This window comes from Ptiloglossa arizonensis, chromosome 5 (assembly GCF_051014685.1).
Source record: "Ptiloglossa arizonensis isolate GNS036 chromosome 5, iyPtiAriz1_principal, whole genome shotgun sequence".
Classification (NCBI taxonomy): domain Eukaryota; kingdom Metazoa; phylum Arthropoda; class Insecta; order Hymenoptera; family Colletidae; genus Ptiloglossa; species Ptiloglossa arizonensis.
The window spans coordinates 18,743,194-18,763,066 of NC_135052.1; the positions used below are offsets into that span (position 1 = coordinate 18,743,194).

Here is a 19,873-nt window from a genome sequence, read left to right on the forward strand (position 1 = left end):
ACTATAAATTCTATGCTATAAAAACTATATAGTGTTGAATTTGTAATACTATAAATACTATACTATAAAAACTATATGGTGTAGAATTTATAATACTATAAATTCTATGCTATAGAAACTATATAGTGTAGAATTTATGATACTATAAATACTATAAATTCTATACTATAAAAACTATATAGTATAGAATGTATAATACTACAAGTACTATAAATTCTACGTCAGTTGCCAATGATGTGTACAATATCAGTATATTGGATTGATCCATCGTTTCTCAGGGTGGCAGTACTCTTGGTATGAGCGCGACGCACACCCACGCCGAAAGATTTTCATTGTCGGAGCACGCTGCCGAGCAGAGGCGAATTCATCGTGCCAGATTGGCCCAGCTGCGTTCCGAACGCGCTGCGAATTGCGTAGTGGAGGCGGCATCCAGCTCGGAGGATCCCAGCGACGACACAGACGAGGAACAAAGCGATAACGAGGAGCTGGACATCGATAGTTATTACTTCCTGCAGCCAGTGCCTACGTGGCAGAGACGAGCCTTACTTAGAGCAGCGGGAGTACGTAGAATAGACGCAGTCGAGAAGGACGAGTGCCGGGACATCAGAGCGAGCCGAGAGCATTGCGGTTGCGGGTGTAAAGGGTACTGCGATCCCGAGAGTTGTCCTTGCAGTCGTGCCAACGTAAAGTGTCAGGTTGGTAGAGCGAATTTAAGATACCGATAGAGCCAAAGATCGACGTGACACGAGCTACAGAAAATTTTCATGTACGTTTACAGGTCGATCGAGCGGGTTTCCCCTGCGGATGTACCCGTGATGGCTGCGCGAACAGTTCGGGCAGAATTGAATTTAATCCGGTTCGCGTGCGAACGCATTTTATTCACACATTGATGCGGCTAGAGCTCGAGAAAAAGCAACGAGAAGAAGAAGGTACGGATCATGACGCTTCCGACAATCAGAACGGTAGAAGTCCCTTGAGGGAAATCAATTTAGGGTCTGTAATAGAGAATAGAAACGGGGAGTCGTGCCTAAACGGGGGCGGATTCACGACGCTGCATTACGAGAATCACGATGCCGGTGACGGTGGTGGAAATTGTCAGCCAGAAGTACCTGGTACTAGAGAAGATAGTCTGGATCTGTACGCTATCAGGGACGATTGCTATCCCAGCGAGGACACTGTTGACGGTACGCAAGGACCTCAAAGGAAACTTCATCCTGAGTTTAGTCAAGCTTTTCAAACGTTCTCGGGCCAAACGAATGCCGGAGTGAACTTCCAACAGCCTACTTATCAGGATTACCAACCTTACGCTAACCTTCCTTCTACGTCTAGGGTGCAATTCCAGCCACAGTTTCAAGCGGTGCCGGGAAATTCAGGGTTCTCACATTACGCGCCTTACGGACAAGAGACTGGATCGATTCCGGGGAACTGCCAGGTCCATCCCGGGCAACACTCTTCCACTTACGAAACTAGCTTCGCCCAGGACGAAACGACCGGATCACAGTACACAAATCTGAACTCCGTGCAGCCTATGAACGCTGTTCAGCAAATGGGTAAATTGGAGCCGTTCTCGGAACTTTTGTCCGGTAGATATTCGTATTACGGTGAAATGGAGCCCCAGGCGCACGGTACTTATCACGGAAACGGAACAAAGGTCGAGGTGGAGAAAAGTCAAGGTAACGAGCAACAATCGGAGAGTACGGAAGAGTGCGACGAGAATTTCGGGGAGATCATCAAGAAGTCAATGGTCGAGACTGTATCCGCTTAGGTCGAACTGTTGTAGATACGAAGAATGTCTATGCGCCGGTCAAAAATGGTTTTCTTTTTGACCCATAGGGATTCGATCACGGAAATAGAGTAATTTTCGACAGGTTTCGAGCCACGTCGGAAAAATCTCGCGGAGGAGATATAAAAAAGAAAAAGCAAGAAAAAAAAAAGATAAACAAACAAAGGGGGACAAGGAGATGCTGGAACTCTAACCAGTTGTCCTTTCGCGCGTTAGATAAATCCGAGTATATTGTTTATGCGATTCTCGAAAAGAACCAAAGTTCTGATCGGGAATCACACGCGGTTAACTACAACGAGTCCCGTGGATGTCGTTAGAAAAAATTATGCGGCTACGTGTGCGTCCGCCCGGGATGGAAACTCGAGACGTTGCCCTTGTCCCTTTATAGAAAAATTGTTGATTGCTCCATCGATCGGACGGACAGGGCGATGCTCTCGGAGAAAACCGTGAAGAGAATCCGGGACCGGGAATTCGGTGAAGGATTTTCGGTGGAAGGTCTTCGTCGAAAATCTCCATGAACGATCTCTCTCCTTGGCACGGCAAGGATTCTCTGACGGAGTTACAGAAGAAATTCAACGAGGTTGTGACCAAGAAACAACGTGGGATCAGCTTAGATTGCAGTTTATAATACCTTAACTTTAATACTTTAATCGTAGGATCGCGGGTCACGCGTCTTTTAAAAAGAGAGAAAGAAAAAAAAACAAAGTTTCGAATTCGTGCGACAGCGGCGATGGCGGAAAACGCGGCATCATTTTGCGACAGCGAGGCCGAACGGTGTTTCGCTTCGATGATCGATAGGATTGAAGGCACACAGATAAATGTATACACAGAAACACACATTTGTACACCACGACCACGAAATGTGAGCGATTGTGATACTTTGTGCATATGAAAATGCAGTTTGCCAGGCTAATTAGGTTAAGGAATAAATTATGGGACTTTTTTATGCCAGTTAGTAGGAGATCGAGTTCGGATGGTTTTTCAATCAACTGCTGATGGTAAACGACGATAGAGAATAGATTTTTCCTCGTGTTGTAACTAAGGACACAATGAATGCACACGTATTGCGGATACACACACGTTTATAATGTGAGAGAATCATGGTTGTCTGGCATAAGCAAACGCACGCTGTCTACAGAACACATAATGTTAAGCCCTCGAGTATTTTTTTTTCTTTTTTTTTTGTCTTCTTTTCTTTTCGGTCATTTTTGTACACAGCACCTTGAAATTGCAGCCCCGTTTAGCATCACGCACACGTATAAATGTAATGACGCGAAATGTCTTCGATGGGAATAATAAGGTTTTGAATATCGAGAGTCCTCGCGCCCGAACGGTCAACGGCTCAATTTTGTTCCTTAATCGCAATTTCAAGGCAGACTTCGATATATATATATATATACATATATAAAGAAGAAAAACCCGCGCGAACTTTTTCATTTGGAACCGACCGACGTACGCGAAGTCTGACGGCAAGGTTGCCTTACGCAGACATTCTTTTTGCACACCCATTGTTATTCACCTTGTAGATTTTCAGACACAGACCTTTAGCATCCCGGGACGTTGATCGCTATACCCACGATTAATTGAAATATTACACATAAGGAAACAATGATAATGACGATAGTATTAAATTTATACATACTTACTGGACGTGTCAGCTCCCGAGCATCTTTGACGGTCTTCTATTTCCGTGTTTTACACTGTGTTCATCGTCGCTGATTGGTGCCTAAATCGTTACGTTTGTTGTCAGTGTACATGATGACGAAAATCTCATGTACGAAAATAGAAGAAACGAAAGGGGAACGTGGATACTAGCGTTGACACGTTGCGAGGGATGTGACACCTCCTTACGACATAAATATACTATAAACTACACGTATGTAAGTAACTTTTAGAGTATTTGAGTAAAAAAAAGGCATACATAGTTGATAGCGTTTTATTAAATGTTGTGAAAAAGTCTCTTGTCTGTCGTGTAATGTGTTGTCTCATTGTGTGTACGTCTTCTTCACATTTTATTATTTCATTCCCTTACATACGAACCGTTAACACCATATCCTCGTACTTAATTTTACTCGTCGTTACGATTGTCGGGTGTTCGGGGAAAAAAAAAATATGATCGTGTTCGATGTTCCACTTTCCAACCCATTATTACTCCCAACACCGTGATACGATCCTATCGTATCAATCGTTTGAAATGTAACTACTTGTATATCCCCTATCGGAAGTGACTTCCGCAGAAATGCACATTCCCTTCGTTAATTATCCCCTGTACTCGTTATTACGTTTAAGCGTGACCGTGAATAAATGACTAGCATCGATATTCGTCACGAATACGATAGAAAACAATGTAGCGTAATTCGGTAGCCGTGAAAGAGCTTATAAATCCGTATTGTTCCTATCTCGTAACGGTAATGCAAACGTTCTATGAAAACGTCGTTCAAAGCTCTTGCTGTGGGACGCGTGTGCGCGCGCATCGTTTCGTTACAACATGGCGTCCGTAGCGGGAATCCTGCGCGCGTAGCGGTGTCGTTTATTTACAATATTTTCAAACTTCCGTGTCGAATTCCGAAACATGGTTCCTCGATCGAACGACCTTCGAAACGCGGGAAACGATAATTCGTACGACACTGCGTACGGAAAGATAATTCGTGCGTAAACGATCGGATGTCCCTCGACGTTCGTACAACGGTCGAGTGGTGGGGGTGACGCGATGGTAGGGAATGGCATTAGCAAGCTGTTGAGTCGAGTGCTGCTGGAAGTTAGCGCCTGTCCGTGAGTCCGTGCGGAGGTTAGTTTACTTCGTGCGGTGAAGTTTATTGTTTGATCGGTTCTATATATTTTTTTTTTTTTTCCCTCCCGGTCGCTCGTTCGTCGAGGCGCGGAAAAAGAGTACGGTGTACGGTTCGAGTGGCGTGCAGTGCGGGACGCGTGTTCACAGCGTAATTCAAAAGTCTGCGAGCAGTTTCGTGAGAACGAGTAATACTCGACGGCGTGCCAGTGTCGTTGACGTTTCGTGTGTCAGTGTCCTCTCCCTCTCTTTTCTGCGTTCGTCCTTTCTCGCGTCTCCGTCCTTTTCCTTCCCGTCCGTTCTCTGCGTTGCCATCGTGCCACCAAGCCGCGTCGTTGCTGCAATGCCAGATGACAGGTGCGAGGCGGTACCACCGGTGTTTGCTAACGAGTCCTTCGAGTGTCCTGCGGATTTAGGATACGCCGCAGAATGACGAGCGCAAGGTTGTTCTACCGGAAGGGCGGCGAAGAGGACCGAAGACGACGACCACGACGACGATCTCGAATTCCCTCGCGCTAGCGGTGGGCTATGAGCGCTGACAATGGGGACGACTCCTTGGTAATTATCATACCTTTCTCTTTTTTATTGCTCTCTCTTGTCTCGTTTCTCTGTCTGTTCCGCGTCTGTATTGCGGGCAACGAGACACAGGTTGACAGCGCGGCTCCGCCGTGCGGAAATTATCGTGGATTTGAAAGCTCTTTCTCTGATGCAACGCCGTTACAGAAGGGATAACCCTCCTGGCGGGAATTCGTATTACTTTAGGTTAGTGCACGTGAGAAGTCCGTTTCCTCTACGATCGAAATTCAACCGCACGCAGTATTTAATCGAAATACGGGTTTGAAACGGTGCTTTTATAAATTCATCGTTCTGGAACGAACTGTATCGTAAAAGAACGGCCCGAATGATCAACGAAATGAAAATCTGTCCGTCAATCGAGGAAACAGAGACGAAACGATAGAACATTACAGTATACGATATTTTTCGATCGCGATCCTTGATGCGAGATCTTGCGTTACCACGCGATACGACCGGTTTTCACTTATTCGTAATGCAGATTATTTTTCTGATAATTTTCAACGCATTGTTTCAATTCGTTCGCAACATTATTCGACCGTATACGAAAACGATAGTTTAAATTTTGCCCATTTATCTTCGATCGGCCATTACCCGGTGCGCTTTAAAAGTATTGATCGACGTACGGAATAATTTCGGGCTGAAAATTTTAAACAACGAAACGTCCGGCGCGGCGTAACGTTTAAATAATAGAACAGCGAAAATCTCGTCATTACGTAGCTACGATGAATCGATTTCGATTCACCTTGTACATAACGAGCTTCGACCTTTTGACAATCGCTAACAACGGTGACTAATCGGGCCGTGTAGTATTCTAAGCACGAATGTTGTGCTTAAATTCGCTACTTTTAACGAGCCGGTGAATTTAATGGAATTGAAATCATGATTTATTTATTGGCCGTGGAATCGTCCCTGAACCTTTTCGTACCGCAATACGTTTCCACGTCGCTGGTAATTTTCATACGGTACGAAAGATGGCTACCTAGACGATGCGGGAAAAAAGACTGGTAAATTATATCTCTATTATGTGGCCCGTTGTGTTAATTGCTAATAACTGGGACCCCGTCACGTGGTCCAGGCACACGTGATCTCTGGTTAGGCTCATCCGTACAGGGTAAAAGTAATTTCTCGCGCGAACGATATTTCTTGCTTGATTGCTGAAATTGTGAAACTCGATTTACGTTTCGCAAGTTTCGCCGCGCAGGACAAAACGGGACGGGAGTGGAATACAATTTTCAACCGCGAATGACTCTGTATGAAATCTCGACGCGTGTACGAATATTGCTCGAGAATACGTGAGAACGTATAGATTATTAACGCGAGACCAAGTGTGTGGAAACTGAACCGTTGCTTTTATATTTATCGTTACTTCGTTCAACGATCGATCGTACAGTATAGTTACGAACTTTCGTCGTGTTCAGGGGTATTTCGTTGACCTTTGCTCCGTCGTAGCTCGTGGAAGCAATCGTAATGCAGCGGACAGCTCGTGGTTCGATGGAACACGTTCAATAACTCCAGAGTCAATGAAACTTGCGCACGCGAAGGTATGCTTACTATTGGGGGACGAGAGTTCTGTTTATGTTAGAGACACTTCGCTCGTGGCAAATTATTTCCATATATTGTACATGGAAACTCTTACTCTACCGATACGATTTTCGACCGCCAATTATGGTGGGGGGAGACTTCGGTTTTTTGTTTGCCCGTTTCCGGTTAGAATCGTTACGTGCCGGAACGCAGTAGTGGAAACGATTATGTTTTAAGTGAAAGCGTCAAGGACATTTTCAAGGTCGCTTAAGTGTTCTGGAAACGAAGGCTATACTTATTCTCAACGCGGATAAAACGAGATACAATCAGACCAGTTCGTGGCGTATCGCATGCTGTGGGAATATTTATGAAACTTTGGAAAGAATTTTATTGCAAATGATTGTCGGTGGCTTTGAAACGCTCGTGTCTTATTGACCCCGTGTAACTATCTGCTTACGATAATTTTTTTTTTTTCTCCTCAGTATCAATCCGGTTTGAGATATTAATATTTTACTACAGTATTTGAAAAAATACACTTTGTCGAAGAAATTTTTGTTGAACGAGGGAAAAATAAAATTACTCGGCGAAGGTAACGCAATGTTGTAAATGTAGAATATATATATTTACGGTATATATTTTTAATAATTTTCTTCCGGAAACGAAATCGAACTTTTTAAGTAAGATTTTTTTATTATTTTTTTCTAACAAATATAGAGCTTATTTCACGTTTATTATATTTTTTGAGGGTAGAAGTAAAACATCATACGGTAAAGGGTGAAAGTGGATTTCTTTTATCGAACTATTTTATATTATTATTACCAACGCAAAATTATCTTCCTAATGAAATACTTCCACTCGAACGCGGTCCGAAAAACAATCCGAATCAAATTGAATTTGTTTCAATTACCGACTGTATCCCGATACTTATCGCTGAGCGAATTTCACCATGATTAAATATCAATATTTTACCGTTATTTATTACGCGTAACGCACTACATTATTCCGTTTCTCTTCATAGACGCACTGCACAAAATTTATTTCTAGAAGTCGTCTTTCATATATTCGCGTAAATGCTATCTATATTTTTCCATTTATAATTCTTTCCTTAATTTTGTTTACTTGTATCTTTTTCCTTGACAAACACTTTTATTTACAATTTTTCTTTTAATTTTTCTTTTAGCATATCTTAATTTTTATTTAACATACTTTAATTTGTATTTTGGTGTATTTTAATTTTCATTTTGGTATATTTTAATTTTTATTCTGGTATATTATAATTTCTATTATTATTTTGGTATATTTTAATTTTTATTTTTATTTTTGTATATTTTAATTTCTATTTTTATTCTCGTATATCTCAATTTCTATTTTTATTTTGATATATTTTAATTTCTATATTTATTTTAGTATGTTTTAATTTCTATTTTTATTTTGGTATATTTTAATTTTTATTTTTATTTTTGTATATTTTAATTTCTATTTTTATTCTCGTATATCTCAATTTCTATTTTTATTTTGATATATTTTAATTTCTATTTTTATTTTAGTATGTTTTAATTTCTATTTTTATTTTGGTATATTTTAATTTCCGTATATTTTAATTGTTTAGCACACTCTCTGCGGTCAAAATCAGAAAATTCTTATTATTTTAAGTAAACGTTCTCTCGCAAAAAAAAAAAAAAAATTGACCAAATGCTTTCCCCTCCCGTAAATATGGTTTCCATATTACTCGTGTATTGTCCCCCGTTCGCGAAACGTTGTGACTTACGAGGGATCAGAGTTTGGTTTTCTGGTCTCTTTATTTTCCGCGTTTCACGCGGTCGCGATCGCGCGCCGCCGTCTGGAAAGTTTTTCCACGATTGGAAACTCCTGGATCGCGATGACCGTTCCGAGCTCCCGATTCCTTTGCGATCTTGCGCGTTAGTGGCGCTATGAGAAAGGCAGGGCGGGTATAACGCTTATGAGAATGCAAAGTAATACGTGTCAAGTCTAACGAGGCGCGTCGCGGAATGCAGGAGGCGAGAAAGAAGTGCGAGCTTCGTGAACGCGAGCGTAGGAACGCGCGGAACTCTTTTCTACAGGGTGTCCCGAAACGTACCGGGCAACCCGAAATTAAACGATCCGAGTAATAGGAGTGCTTGTGTAAAAGCGTGTCGAGCTTTGCCCGGGGTCGAATATTCGAACCGAGTCGAGTTCTCGAACGTTTCGAGCACTTTAAACTGTTACTCGAGTGACCGAGATATTCGTACCGAAGCAGTGGGGCACGGGAACTGTTATAGTTGACGCATCATAGCTGCCGAGCACTTGGAAAATTCGTCTCGAATCGAATATCCGAACCGAGTTCTCGAAAGAATTATCCGAACAACCGAGATAAGTCAAGTCGAGATGTTTGTCGAAGTAATAGGTGACAGGAATAGTTAGAGTTTACGTATCTCTAGAGTTGACAATCGTTATTGGAGCACTTGGAAAATTCGTCTCGAATCGAATATCCGAACCGAGTTTTCGAAAGAATTATTCGTACGACCGAGATGTGTTTGACAAAGTAATGGGGGACAGGAACAATTAGAGTTTACGTATCTCTAGAGTTGACAATTGTTATTGGAGCACTTGGAAAATTCGTCTCGAATCGAATATCCGAACCGAGTTTTCGAAAGAATTATCCAAACGACCGAGATGTGTTTGACAAAGTAGTGGGGGACAGGAACAGTTAGAGTTGGCGTATCATAGTTATTGGAGCACTTGGAAAATTCGTCTCGAATCGAATATCCGAACCGAGTTTTCGAAAGAATTATTCGAACGACCGAGATATGTTTGACAAAGTAATAGGAGACAGGAACAGTTAGAGTTGGCGTATCATAGTTATTGGAGCACTTGGAAAATTCGACTTTATTCCAATCGAATATCCGAACCGAGTTTTTTTAACAGTTACTCGAATGACCGAGATATTGTTAAAACAGTGAGAGACAGGGAATGTTACAGTTGACGTATCGTAATTGTTAGAATATTTGAAGAATTCGACTTTATTCGTATCGAATACCCGAATCGAGCTCCTCAAACGGTTATTCGAGTGACCGAGATATTATTGCCAAAGTAGTGGAGCATGGGAACTGTTATAGTTGACGCATGATCGCTGTTGGAGTACGTACTTGGCAAATTCGACTTCACTCGAATCGAGTAACCGAGTATTTAACAATATTCAACAGAGACGGGTATAATTTTACTCGAACAATAGACGAAGTATGAAAATAACGGATAGCAGAGTTTTCGTTCGATCGTACTGGGTTTAATCGGAGTTAGTTTTCATTCAAGTAAATGTAAATTGTAATTTCATAATGTAAATGATCTGATATTTATTCAACAAGGAACGCACAAACCGTTGATTATTTATTTATTTATTTCACTTGTAAATGGGATACATCCTGCAGTATAATACACTTAGTATGTACAAAGAAATTAATCAGAATTAATATTTATAACCGTAGTTCAATCGTTGTTCTATTAATGCTCGAACCCGAGAAAAAGTCTACGTTTCGTGTACGGCTGTTTGCTAGAATGCAGATTCTCTTAATGGGGTCATTATGAGGTAGCTTGGTTCTGTGTACATTGATTATCTTTTATTCATTATTCGAGAGTTTTATGTAGATATAAATTTTGCTCATCTCTGGTATTCGAAGCACTCGAGCTTCACCGGGGTCGATTAATCGAGTCGAGAACTCACGCTACGCGAGATTATTTGAAAAATTGTAAAAAAAAAAAAACGTATTTTTATCAAGTTAGAGCTTAAATGATTGTTCATTTCCGTTTTTCATTTCTAAGTATCATGGTTAACTTGTTATTTATCGTCGTACCTCTTCAAAGAAAGTGTCAAGGGAAGTATTAATTGGTAGTTATTTTATTAAGAATTATTAAAAAATATATTTGTCCGATATACTGATACGAGGTGAAGGTTGTCTCCAGAAAGTTATTGACGTAATTTTTGTATACATATCTAGCTATACATACATATGTACATGTACACTATCGCTCAAAAGTTTCCAGACTCTTGACTAAAATTCGTCAATTTTTGAACCTCTGTAACTTCGTGAAAAATAGTCGTAAAATAATCTTCGTGGAGTCATTTTAAAGATCAAATCTTCTACTTTTACATCCTTAGGTTGAATTTCCCTGAAAATAATCTTATACTAGGAACCGATTAAAAAAGTGAAAATGATTCTTTAAAAACGATTGAAAGATTTCAACTTGCTCCCAATTGCTTAAAAAATTTTTCACGCATCCAAAATTTCCACGAATTTAAAGATCGAAGCCTCCCCTTTCCAACGACACCACAAAAGTTGATATACCATTTTTTTTCTCCGTGTTATTCTACTTTGAACGAAAAACGTCACCATTGGAACACAGTTTGGCGACGATAAAGTAACTCCGAAATGTTAAATATATTACAACAACGCATAAATATTAACCAAACATCTAAAATCGAAATTTTTAATTTAAAATGTCACTAAAACCGTACAAAAATTACAAAACTCGATTTCAGTTACCACGTTAGCGCAATTAGAAATCTTTCAAATTTGTTTTGAAAAAACCATCTTTACTTTTTTAATCTTTTCCCATTGTAAAATTAATCCTCTTCAGGAGAACTCATCCCGGGGACACGAAAGTAGAAACTTCGACCTTTGAAACGACCCCATGAAGGTTATCGTGTAATTACTTTTCACAAAGTTACGTATCTGCGGAGAGATTGATATCGTTTCGCTCAAGTGTCGAGAAACTTTCGAGCGTTAGTGTACATACACGTATACATTTTCCCCCCGATTTTTCTCACCTCTTTTGTCTCTCGTATCTCGTGCCAAAGGGTCTCTCCCGCTGGACCGATGAACAACTAAATAAAAAAAAAAAAAAAAAAAGAAACGAGTGGTAACAGAGTGTACAGAAACAAAGTGGAAAGTTAAGAGGCGCAGCCGGTGTGTATAGGTTCCGCGAATAAAGACTTATAAGGAAATATAAATTTCGAGGTATCTACAGGGGACACTCCTTCGGGAAGCGTCTCTGGGAAAGTTGAACCGTACGAGGGAACAAAGAAGGACTTTGTGCAAGAAACTCGAACGATAAACGAGTCGATCCGGCGCGTTCGATAGATGCTGGTCGTGCCAATGCCACGGGTACTGTTACTTCTTGTTATTCGACCCAAGGTGAGGAGAAAATCTGCCTTCCACTCCTACGGTGGAACTGGCCAGAAGAGTTTCGGGTTTCTTTGTCTACTTTCGAGCGTTAACTTACCATAGACACCGTTTCCTGTATAAAACCGTGCGAAGCAACATTGAAAACACTGGTTAATATCACGGTCTTGTCGCCACGGACGATCGTCTACCGCTAACCCTTTCCCGCTATTGGGAGGGGACGATGACTCTGAGGATTCAGGAGTCTGAGCACTTGTATTGATCCAGTAGGCAGAGTCGTTCGAATTCTTGGAACAAGCGAGCCAAGCCTTACACGACCTATTCAAAGTTTAGATTCCGAGCCGAGCGTATTTCGAATCATCGAGCATATTTCGGGGTTAGGTTTATTATAGAGGATCTGTTGTATCTGGGTTTTGTGTATTAGTGTACACTAGTTATTTTTTTGAATTATTTTCTTTTTATTACAAGACATTTAATTCCTTTTTCTATGCAACTCTCTTAACCTCGCTTATTTCGAGGTTAGGTTCGTGTGTATTTCAAATCATCGAGCACATTTCGGGGTTAGGTTAATTATAGAGGATCTGTTGTATCTGGGTTTTGTGTATTAGTGTACACTAGTTACTTTTTTGGATTATTTTCTTTTTATTGCACGACATTTAATTCCTTTTCCTATGCAACTCTCGCGCTTATTTCGAGGTTAGGTCCGAGTGTATTTCGAATCATCGAGCACATTTCGAGGTTAGGTTAATTATGGAGGATCTGTTGTATCTGGGTTTTGTGTATTAGTGTACACTACTTACTATTTTGCATTATTTTCTTTTTTTTACTACGATACTTAATTCCTTTTTCTATGTAACTCTTGCGCTTATTTCGAGGTTAGGTTCAAGCGTATTTCGAATCATCGAGCACATTCTTGTGAGCATCTGTTGTATCTGGGTTTTACATATTAATGTATACTACTTACTTTTTTGCATTATTTTCTTCTTTTTACCGCGATACTTACTTTCTTTTTTTATGTAACTCTCGCGCTTATTTCGAGATTAGGTCCGAGTGTATTTCGAATCATCGAACACATTTCGAGGTTAGGTTATTTATAGAGGATCTGTTGTATCTGGCTTTTGTGTATTAATGTGCACTACTTACTTTTTTGCATTATTTTCTTTTTATTCCGTGATATTTAATTTCTTTTCCTATGTAACTCTCGTGCTTATTTCGAGGTTAGGTCCCGAGGTTAGGCAGAAAAAAGGGTGATTTTTGAACAGGTCGAAACTTATCATTCTGTGTATCTGCCTCGTTAAAAGTTTTAGTAATTAATTTGTTAATAGCCTTATTTATTTCTAAAGAGAGTTAATTTATACACACAAAAAGAATTGGTAATAGTAATGATAAAATAGTAATTTTTCAAATGGTAATTTTTCAAACGGTAATTTTTCAATAGATCCAAACCTACGATTCTACACATACCTCGTTAAAAAGAATCCTCTCATTAAGTTCCACAAGTCGATACCTCTGTTTTATCGACGCAAAGAGTTCAAATATTTATATTCACCCTTGTTTATCTCCAAAAGGAGTCAATTCGTCCATAGAAAAAAATAGACGATTTTCCGATAGATCGAAAGCTACGATTCCGTTTGTATCTCGTAAAGAAAAATGTTACCTTTTCGCTTTTGGTAGTCTCGCGCGACTCGGAAGAACGTCTCGAAAGGCTCGGTTCGACAAACCCAGATTTCTCGGCTGGAATTTCGAGCTGTTCGAATGTTTCGAGTACCAGGACGGCTCTAGAAAAGCCGGTCCGTGTCGATTTCAGTTGTGGAAAAAATACGATAGTCGTCGCGGGCACATCGTCCCCGTACTTTCACATTTCCATCGTCGCGCGCACGCCTAACGAAGAAAACACCGCGGGAAACGGAGACAGGCTAGAAAGGAACGAAGGAGAAAGAGATTCCTCTCGTTTCGTGCTGAATTCTGAATGGACATCCGCCTTTCTCACGATCGAACCGACTCGTGAGAAGATCGATTCGTGCGAAACGCAAGGTGTAACTGGAGCATCGGTACCACGCGTCTTTTCTTCCTTTGCCGGCGCTCGTACGTAATGTCAATATTGAAACGGACCGTGGACGTGTGTTTGGTCTACGCGGTGATGTCGGTACGAGGGTTCTCCTTCGAACGAGAAACGATACTACGAAGATCGTCGAGTCGTGACCGATACATCGGGACTTTGTTCGATTCGCGTGTAAATCACACCGACAACCGTACACGTGATAATACGTTCGAAACATACGTTTAAATCTTGCAACCGGAAGTGGTCGATGTTTCCATTCGAACTGAAAAATTCCATCGACAGAGAAACTTATGAATATTTAAAATTTCAACCTTCTGAACTCGAATAGAGAGAGAAAAATTCATTTCAGACTCGAAATTTCATTTTAAATGCAGTCGGGCAGAGAATCGGTTCACAACCGGAAGTAGTCGAGGTTTCCACTCGAACTGAAAAATTCCATCGACAGAGAAACTTATCGATATTTAAAATTTGAACCTTCTGAACTCGAATGGAGAGAGATCAATTTTACACTCGAGTTTCGATTTTGTCGTTCGAACCGATCGGGTAAATTAATTTTGCACGATTAAATTTAATTTTATTAAATTTAATTGCACGATTGAATTTACGTAACATTCGCGGAGAGATTGATTCGAAAATTGAAATTTGATTTAAATTGATAGAAAAATTCATTTCAGACTCGGAATTTAATTTTAATCGCAGTCGGACATTGGGCAGAGAATCGGTCCTCAACCGGAAGTAGTCGAGGTTTCCACTCGAATTGAAAAATTCCATCGACAGAGAAACTTATCGATATTTAAAATTTAAACCTTCTGAACTCGAATGGAGAGAGATCGATTTTACACTCGAGTTTCGACTTTATCGTTCGAATCGATCGGGTAAATTAATTTTCCACGATGATATTTAATTGTAAGTGCAGAATTAACGGGAGGGATTTATTTTTTTCTCATGCAGAATTTACGTAACATTCGCGGAGAGATTGGTTGAAAATTTGAAATTTAATTTAAATTGATAGAAAAATTCATTTCAGACTCGAAATTTAATTTTGAGTGCAGTCGGGTAGAGAATCGGTCCACAACCGGAAGTAGTCGAAGTTTCCATTCGTAACTGAAAAATTCAATTAATAGAAAAACTTATCAATATTCAAAATTTGAACGTTCTGAACTCGAATCGAGAGAGATCAATTTTACACTCGAGTTTCGAAATTTAATTGTAAGTGCAGAATTAACCGTAGGGATTAATTTTTTTCCCCACACAGAATTTAGGTAATATTCGCGGAGAGATTGATTGAAAATTTGAAATTTGATTTAAATTGATAGAAAAATTCATTTCAGACTCGGAATTTAATTTTAATCGCAGTCGAGCATTGGATAGAGAATCGGTCGGATGTAAGGCAAGGAAAATATACGAAATACGTTGAGTCGAGAGTCTCGTTAATTTCAACGTCGCGAAAACAAAGCACGGGCCCTGAACCTCGTCGCGGGTCAGGTTATAAATCGTTACTCTCTGTTGACACTTGGTCGAGGTTCCAGGAATTTGTTCGTTTCGTAATTTTTGGCGACCGACTTCTTATTTTCATTCGTTTCTTTGCCCATAAAATCGTGAATTGCTTTCATTCTATACCGATTACCTCGTTAAAGGAAAAATGTAAATTCAGCAGGTACTATTATGGCTCGAACAATTGGTACCTATTTAGTTTCCATAATTACTGCTTTAATTATTTGGCGACCGATTTCTTATCTTCAATAATTTTCTTATCCCCAAAAACGTGAATTGCCTTCATTCTGTACTGATTACCTCGTTAAAGGAAAAATGTAAACTCAGCAGGTACTATTATGGCTTGAATAATTGGTACCTACCTAGTTTCCATAATCGATCCATAATTATCGCCTTAATTATTTGGCGACCGATTTCTTATCTTTAATCTTTATCTTATCCCCAAAAACGTGAATTGTTTTCATTCTATACCGATTACCTCGTTAAAGAAAAAATGTGAATTCAGCAGGTACTGTTATGGCTCGAACAATTGGTACCTATTTAGTTTCCATAATTACTGCTTTAATTATTTGGCGACCGATTTCTTATCTTCAATAATTTTCTTATCCCCAAAAACGTGAATTGCCTTCCTTCTATACTGATTACCTCGTTAAAGGAAAAATGTAAATTTAGCAGGTATTATTATGGCTCGAATAATTGGTACCCATCTAGTTTCCATAATTGATCCATAATTACTACTTTAATTATTTGGCGACCGATTTCTTATCTTTAATCTTTATCTTATCCCCAAAAACGTGAATTGTCTTCATTCTATACTGATTACCTCGTTAAAGGAAAAATGTAAACTCAGCTGGTACTACTATCGCAGGAACAGTTGGTATTTATCTAGTTTCCACAATTAATTCATTATTAAAGCGAACGTGTAAGAACACGAATCAAGGTTTTAATTCATTCTCACGTGTAAATTATTTGTAACGTAGTTCGACTGGATTAACTTGTACGTGCAGAAAGTGTATTTGTAAAGAAAAAGATACTTTAGTAAGTTCATGTAATAAGATTTCTACTAAACATATAATTCTTTCAACGCGGCGTTGAAATTTGGTAAATTTTATAAATGAAACAGAACGATTTTTTTTATTACTGTTTGGTTGTATTTAATACTCGTTTAGTCATCGATTAACATTCTTTTCAATTGAAACTTTCAAGTATCATACTTTTGATATATTTAATATTTGTTCAGTTATCGATTAACATTCTTTTCAATTGAAATTTACAAGTATCTTATTTTTTATATATTTAATACTCGTTTAGTCATCGATTAATATTCTTTCCTAATTGAAATTTACAAGTATCATACTTTTGATATATTTAATACTTGTTTAGTCATCGATTAACATTCTTTTCAATTGAAATTTACAAGTATCTTATTTTTTATGTATTTAATACTCGTTTAGTCATCGATTAACATTCCCTCCAATTGAAACTTACAAACATCTTATTTTTGTCATATTTAATACTCGTTTAATCATCGATTAATATTCCCTCCAATGGAAACTTACATACATCTTACTTTTGTGATATTTAAGACTTGTTCAGTCACCCATCGTGATATTCCCTTCGAAAACGATAAACAATCGATGAATATCACCGACAACGGAAAATAGAAAAACCCACACGGGAAATCCGTGCATCACGATTCCATCTCGTCCAGCGCGCGTTGTATAAAACGATAATAATCGGTTTCCATGAGAATGCAACGTCTCGACAATTGTTTTATAATCACCACGGTCGCGTGTCCCCGTGGAGGATCCAGCTCGCGCCGGGATCGAGATATTAGATCCACTTAAAGCATTTAACACGATTTTCTGTCTCGTATGAAGGACATTCGAGTTCCTCGACGGGACGAAGGTTATAATATTTAAACCTGCGTCATACGTCTCGGCTATGAATGTCGGATGCACTCCAGTCGAGGAATAATCGTCGTCGATGCTCGTGGAGAGAATCACGAATGGAACGCGGGGACATTTGGAAATTTAACGAATTTAGAAACGTACGGTCCATTCAAGAATCAGTGTTATCGTTTCCATCTGCACGGTTGAATTTAATTCATCAAACTCACGAGGACATCTCCACCGTAACACTCATTTCACTCGGTGAAGTTTCCAAAATTCTTATCGCGGTTTCGAGAAATCGCGATGCGGTACAAGGAAGAAAAAAAATGAAAAAAAAAAGAATACAATCGCGTCTCGACAGAGAATTAACGATAAAATCTCCTCGTTTCGCGGTTAAAAATCGAGCACGTGAAAAACCACCACACGTGTCCACAGATGTTCACGAAATGGGTCTCGTTGGTCGAGCAGCTTCTTATTGACATTGTGAAATTGTTATCGACCGTGAAAGCCGAATGTTTGTACAATTGGTCGGATTCGATTATCGTCGTTAAACCGTCATCGACTACTTCGTCGATTGTCTTACGCCGGACGGACTGTCGGTTGTTATTTAATCGCCACAAAGGAATCTTTTTTTGGTCCGACTGGCAACAAAATGATTAACGTTCAGGGAATAGAAAGGTGTACGCCGATGAATGGTATTTCTTTTGATTATCTAGCCGCTGTACTGGCCATAACTAATTAAAGAAACTTTTATAGGAAACAATAATGAGAATGTTTAGTAAGTCCCGAGCATCGTAAGAATATGAAAGTAAATTGGTTCAGCGTGTGTAATAATTATGTGTAAATCGAGACCTACGTGCGCGTGTCGAACCAAAGCGAAATGTTTGGTAAAAATTATTTTATCTGCGATATATGTACCTTATCTACGAAGGGAATTGCACAGATATTGAGGAAGATTGAAACAACGATTATTCGTTGGGAAATAATTGAAATTTAAAGGAAAAGTGCAACGTTCGTTTAAACTTGGAGAACAGGTGAGTGTGGATATTGAAGTGATTATTGTCCAGGTGATGAATGTATATTTATTAAATTTGTGCGCCAAGTTTGCGAAGTTTAATACTGGCAGTGTTTTTGGAAAAGTTAGGTAGAAAAGAATAGTTTCGAGAAAAATAGCCGCGTAAATAATTCTACGTAGTGTAATAATGATCGTTTCGAAACACAGTGATCAGTTCGATCGCATCACGACCTTCGATAAATACGAATAACGATACCGAAAAAGAAATTGAGTCATCTTTGTGTTGAATCTTTATGCAAGCGTTTCGCGTGTGCTACGATTATTATCTACGCGTTACTTTTCAATTCGCACACGTAACTGCGCCGATTTTTTTTTTTTTTTTTTAATTTCAGTCCTTAGTTATGTGTTTTGCAAACTCCAGACTGTGAGAAAACGCGAGAACAGAAAAATCAAACCGCTTGGGAAACTTTGCACTGGAAAAGCAATTCGATGTTCTACCAATCCCCTGTATCTGTTAATTTTATTTTATTTTATTGGAAACGACAACAGAACGTGACGCGTGTAAGGAAGTATTATACGCGTTTATTCTTAGGCATTAAACTACAATTATAAATAATTTGTTCCATAATTCCACTACAATTGTTTCCAAGTTGTAAATTGGACGACCCCCAACAATTGAGATCCTTGGAGCATTCTCTGTATCTATTAACATAGTTTATTTCATTGAATTGCAAATAATGGCACAATAGAATATGCGTAAAAAATTATCACGTACATTTATCTTTGAGTAAAAAATTTGTTCGAGGTTAGAAACAATCTTACAATATGGATTGTTGTTCGATCTGGACAAAGCAATCCAACGTGTACGTGTTTTCCCAAGCATTTCATTCCCTTTTGTATATGCAAGAAATAAAAAGAAAAACACACTTGTTCGTTTTCTAGGGGGGAATGTATAATATAAAAATCTCGTGCAAGAGTAACGATACTCGTGGAAAACAACGTAGGTCATCGTCATAAAAATGAGTTCTCCTTTTTTTTTAAGAGTATCTTTAATCTCGATAACCCATTTTTGTTTTCTTCACTCTCCGGTAAATAAAATTTTTTTCTCCATTTTAATTTAGAGCCAAGAATTATTTGCGTTTACCATTAAAAAAGATCAAACACAGTGATCGAAACAGACATACGTGTATTATTATAATACAAATTTCAAACATTTTATTAAAGCTTTCAGAACGTTACTTATTAACGTTTGCAACCACTGTTAGGGCTCTCATTAGATAATTGCTACAATTTCACCTATGTGTTAAATAGTACATTACGTAATAATAAATTAACATTGGACATTAACAATTTCTTTTTTTACTCACTTCAAAAAAAAAAAAAACACGTAAACTTAATTATTATATAAGTACATTACATACTTTTACACATTAATCACAGAAGGTCTCAAATGGATACTAAAAATTTATTTCTGTGGTCTTGTATATACCTCCATGTATGCACTAATATTTCTCCAAAGTATACTGTCTATACACATTGTGTATCTTGTCTAAGATGGAACTTTA

At 38.8% G+C, this 19,873-nt stretch overlaps 2 protein-coding genes across 9 annotated transcripts in view; both read left to right on the forward strand.

The window, feature by feature from the left end:
- The window catches only part of Axud1 (AXIN1 up-regulated 1), a 65,805-nt gene extending 62,063 nt beyond the window's left edge, over positions 1 to 3,742 (forward strand). For 4 of the 6 annotated variants that reach the window (XM_076312878.1, XM_076312877.1, XM_076312880.1 and 1 more), the window contains exons 4-5: positions 279 to 695; positions 779 to 3,742. In XM_076312878.1, the coding sequence (XP_076168993.1) occupies positions 279 to 695; positions 779 to 1,765 (1,404 nt within the window). In that variant the 3' untranslated portion in view covers positions 1,766 to 3,742. The remainder of the gene's footprint in view (positions 1 to 278; positions 696 to 778) is intronic. The other 2 variants (XM_076312882.1, XM_076312881.1) reach the window with 2 other exon arrangements.
- Positions 3,743 to 4,332: 590 nt separating this feature from the next.
- Rgl (Ral guanine nucleotide dissociation stimulator-like) overlaps positions 4,333 to 19,873 on the forward strand; it is a 98,635-nt gene continuing 83,094 nt past the window's right edge. The window contains exon 1 of one of the 3 annotated variants that reach the window (XM_076312883.1): positions 4,333 to 5,129. In XM_076312883.1, the coding sequence (XP_076168998.1) occupies positions 5,113 to 5,129 (17 nt within the window). In that variant the 5' untranslated portion in view covers positions 4,333 to 5,112. Of the gene's footprint in view, positions 5,130 to 18,203; positions 18,328 to 19,873 lie in introns of those variants that run through there. The other 2 variants (XM_076312888.1, XM_076312886.1) reach the window with 2 other exon arrangements.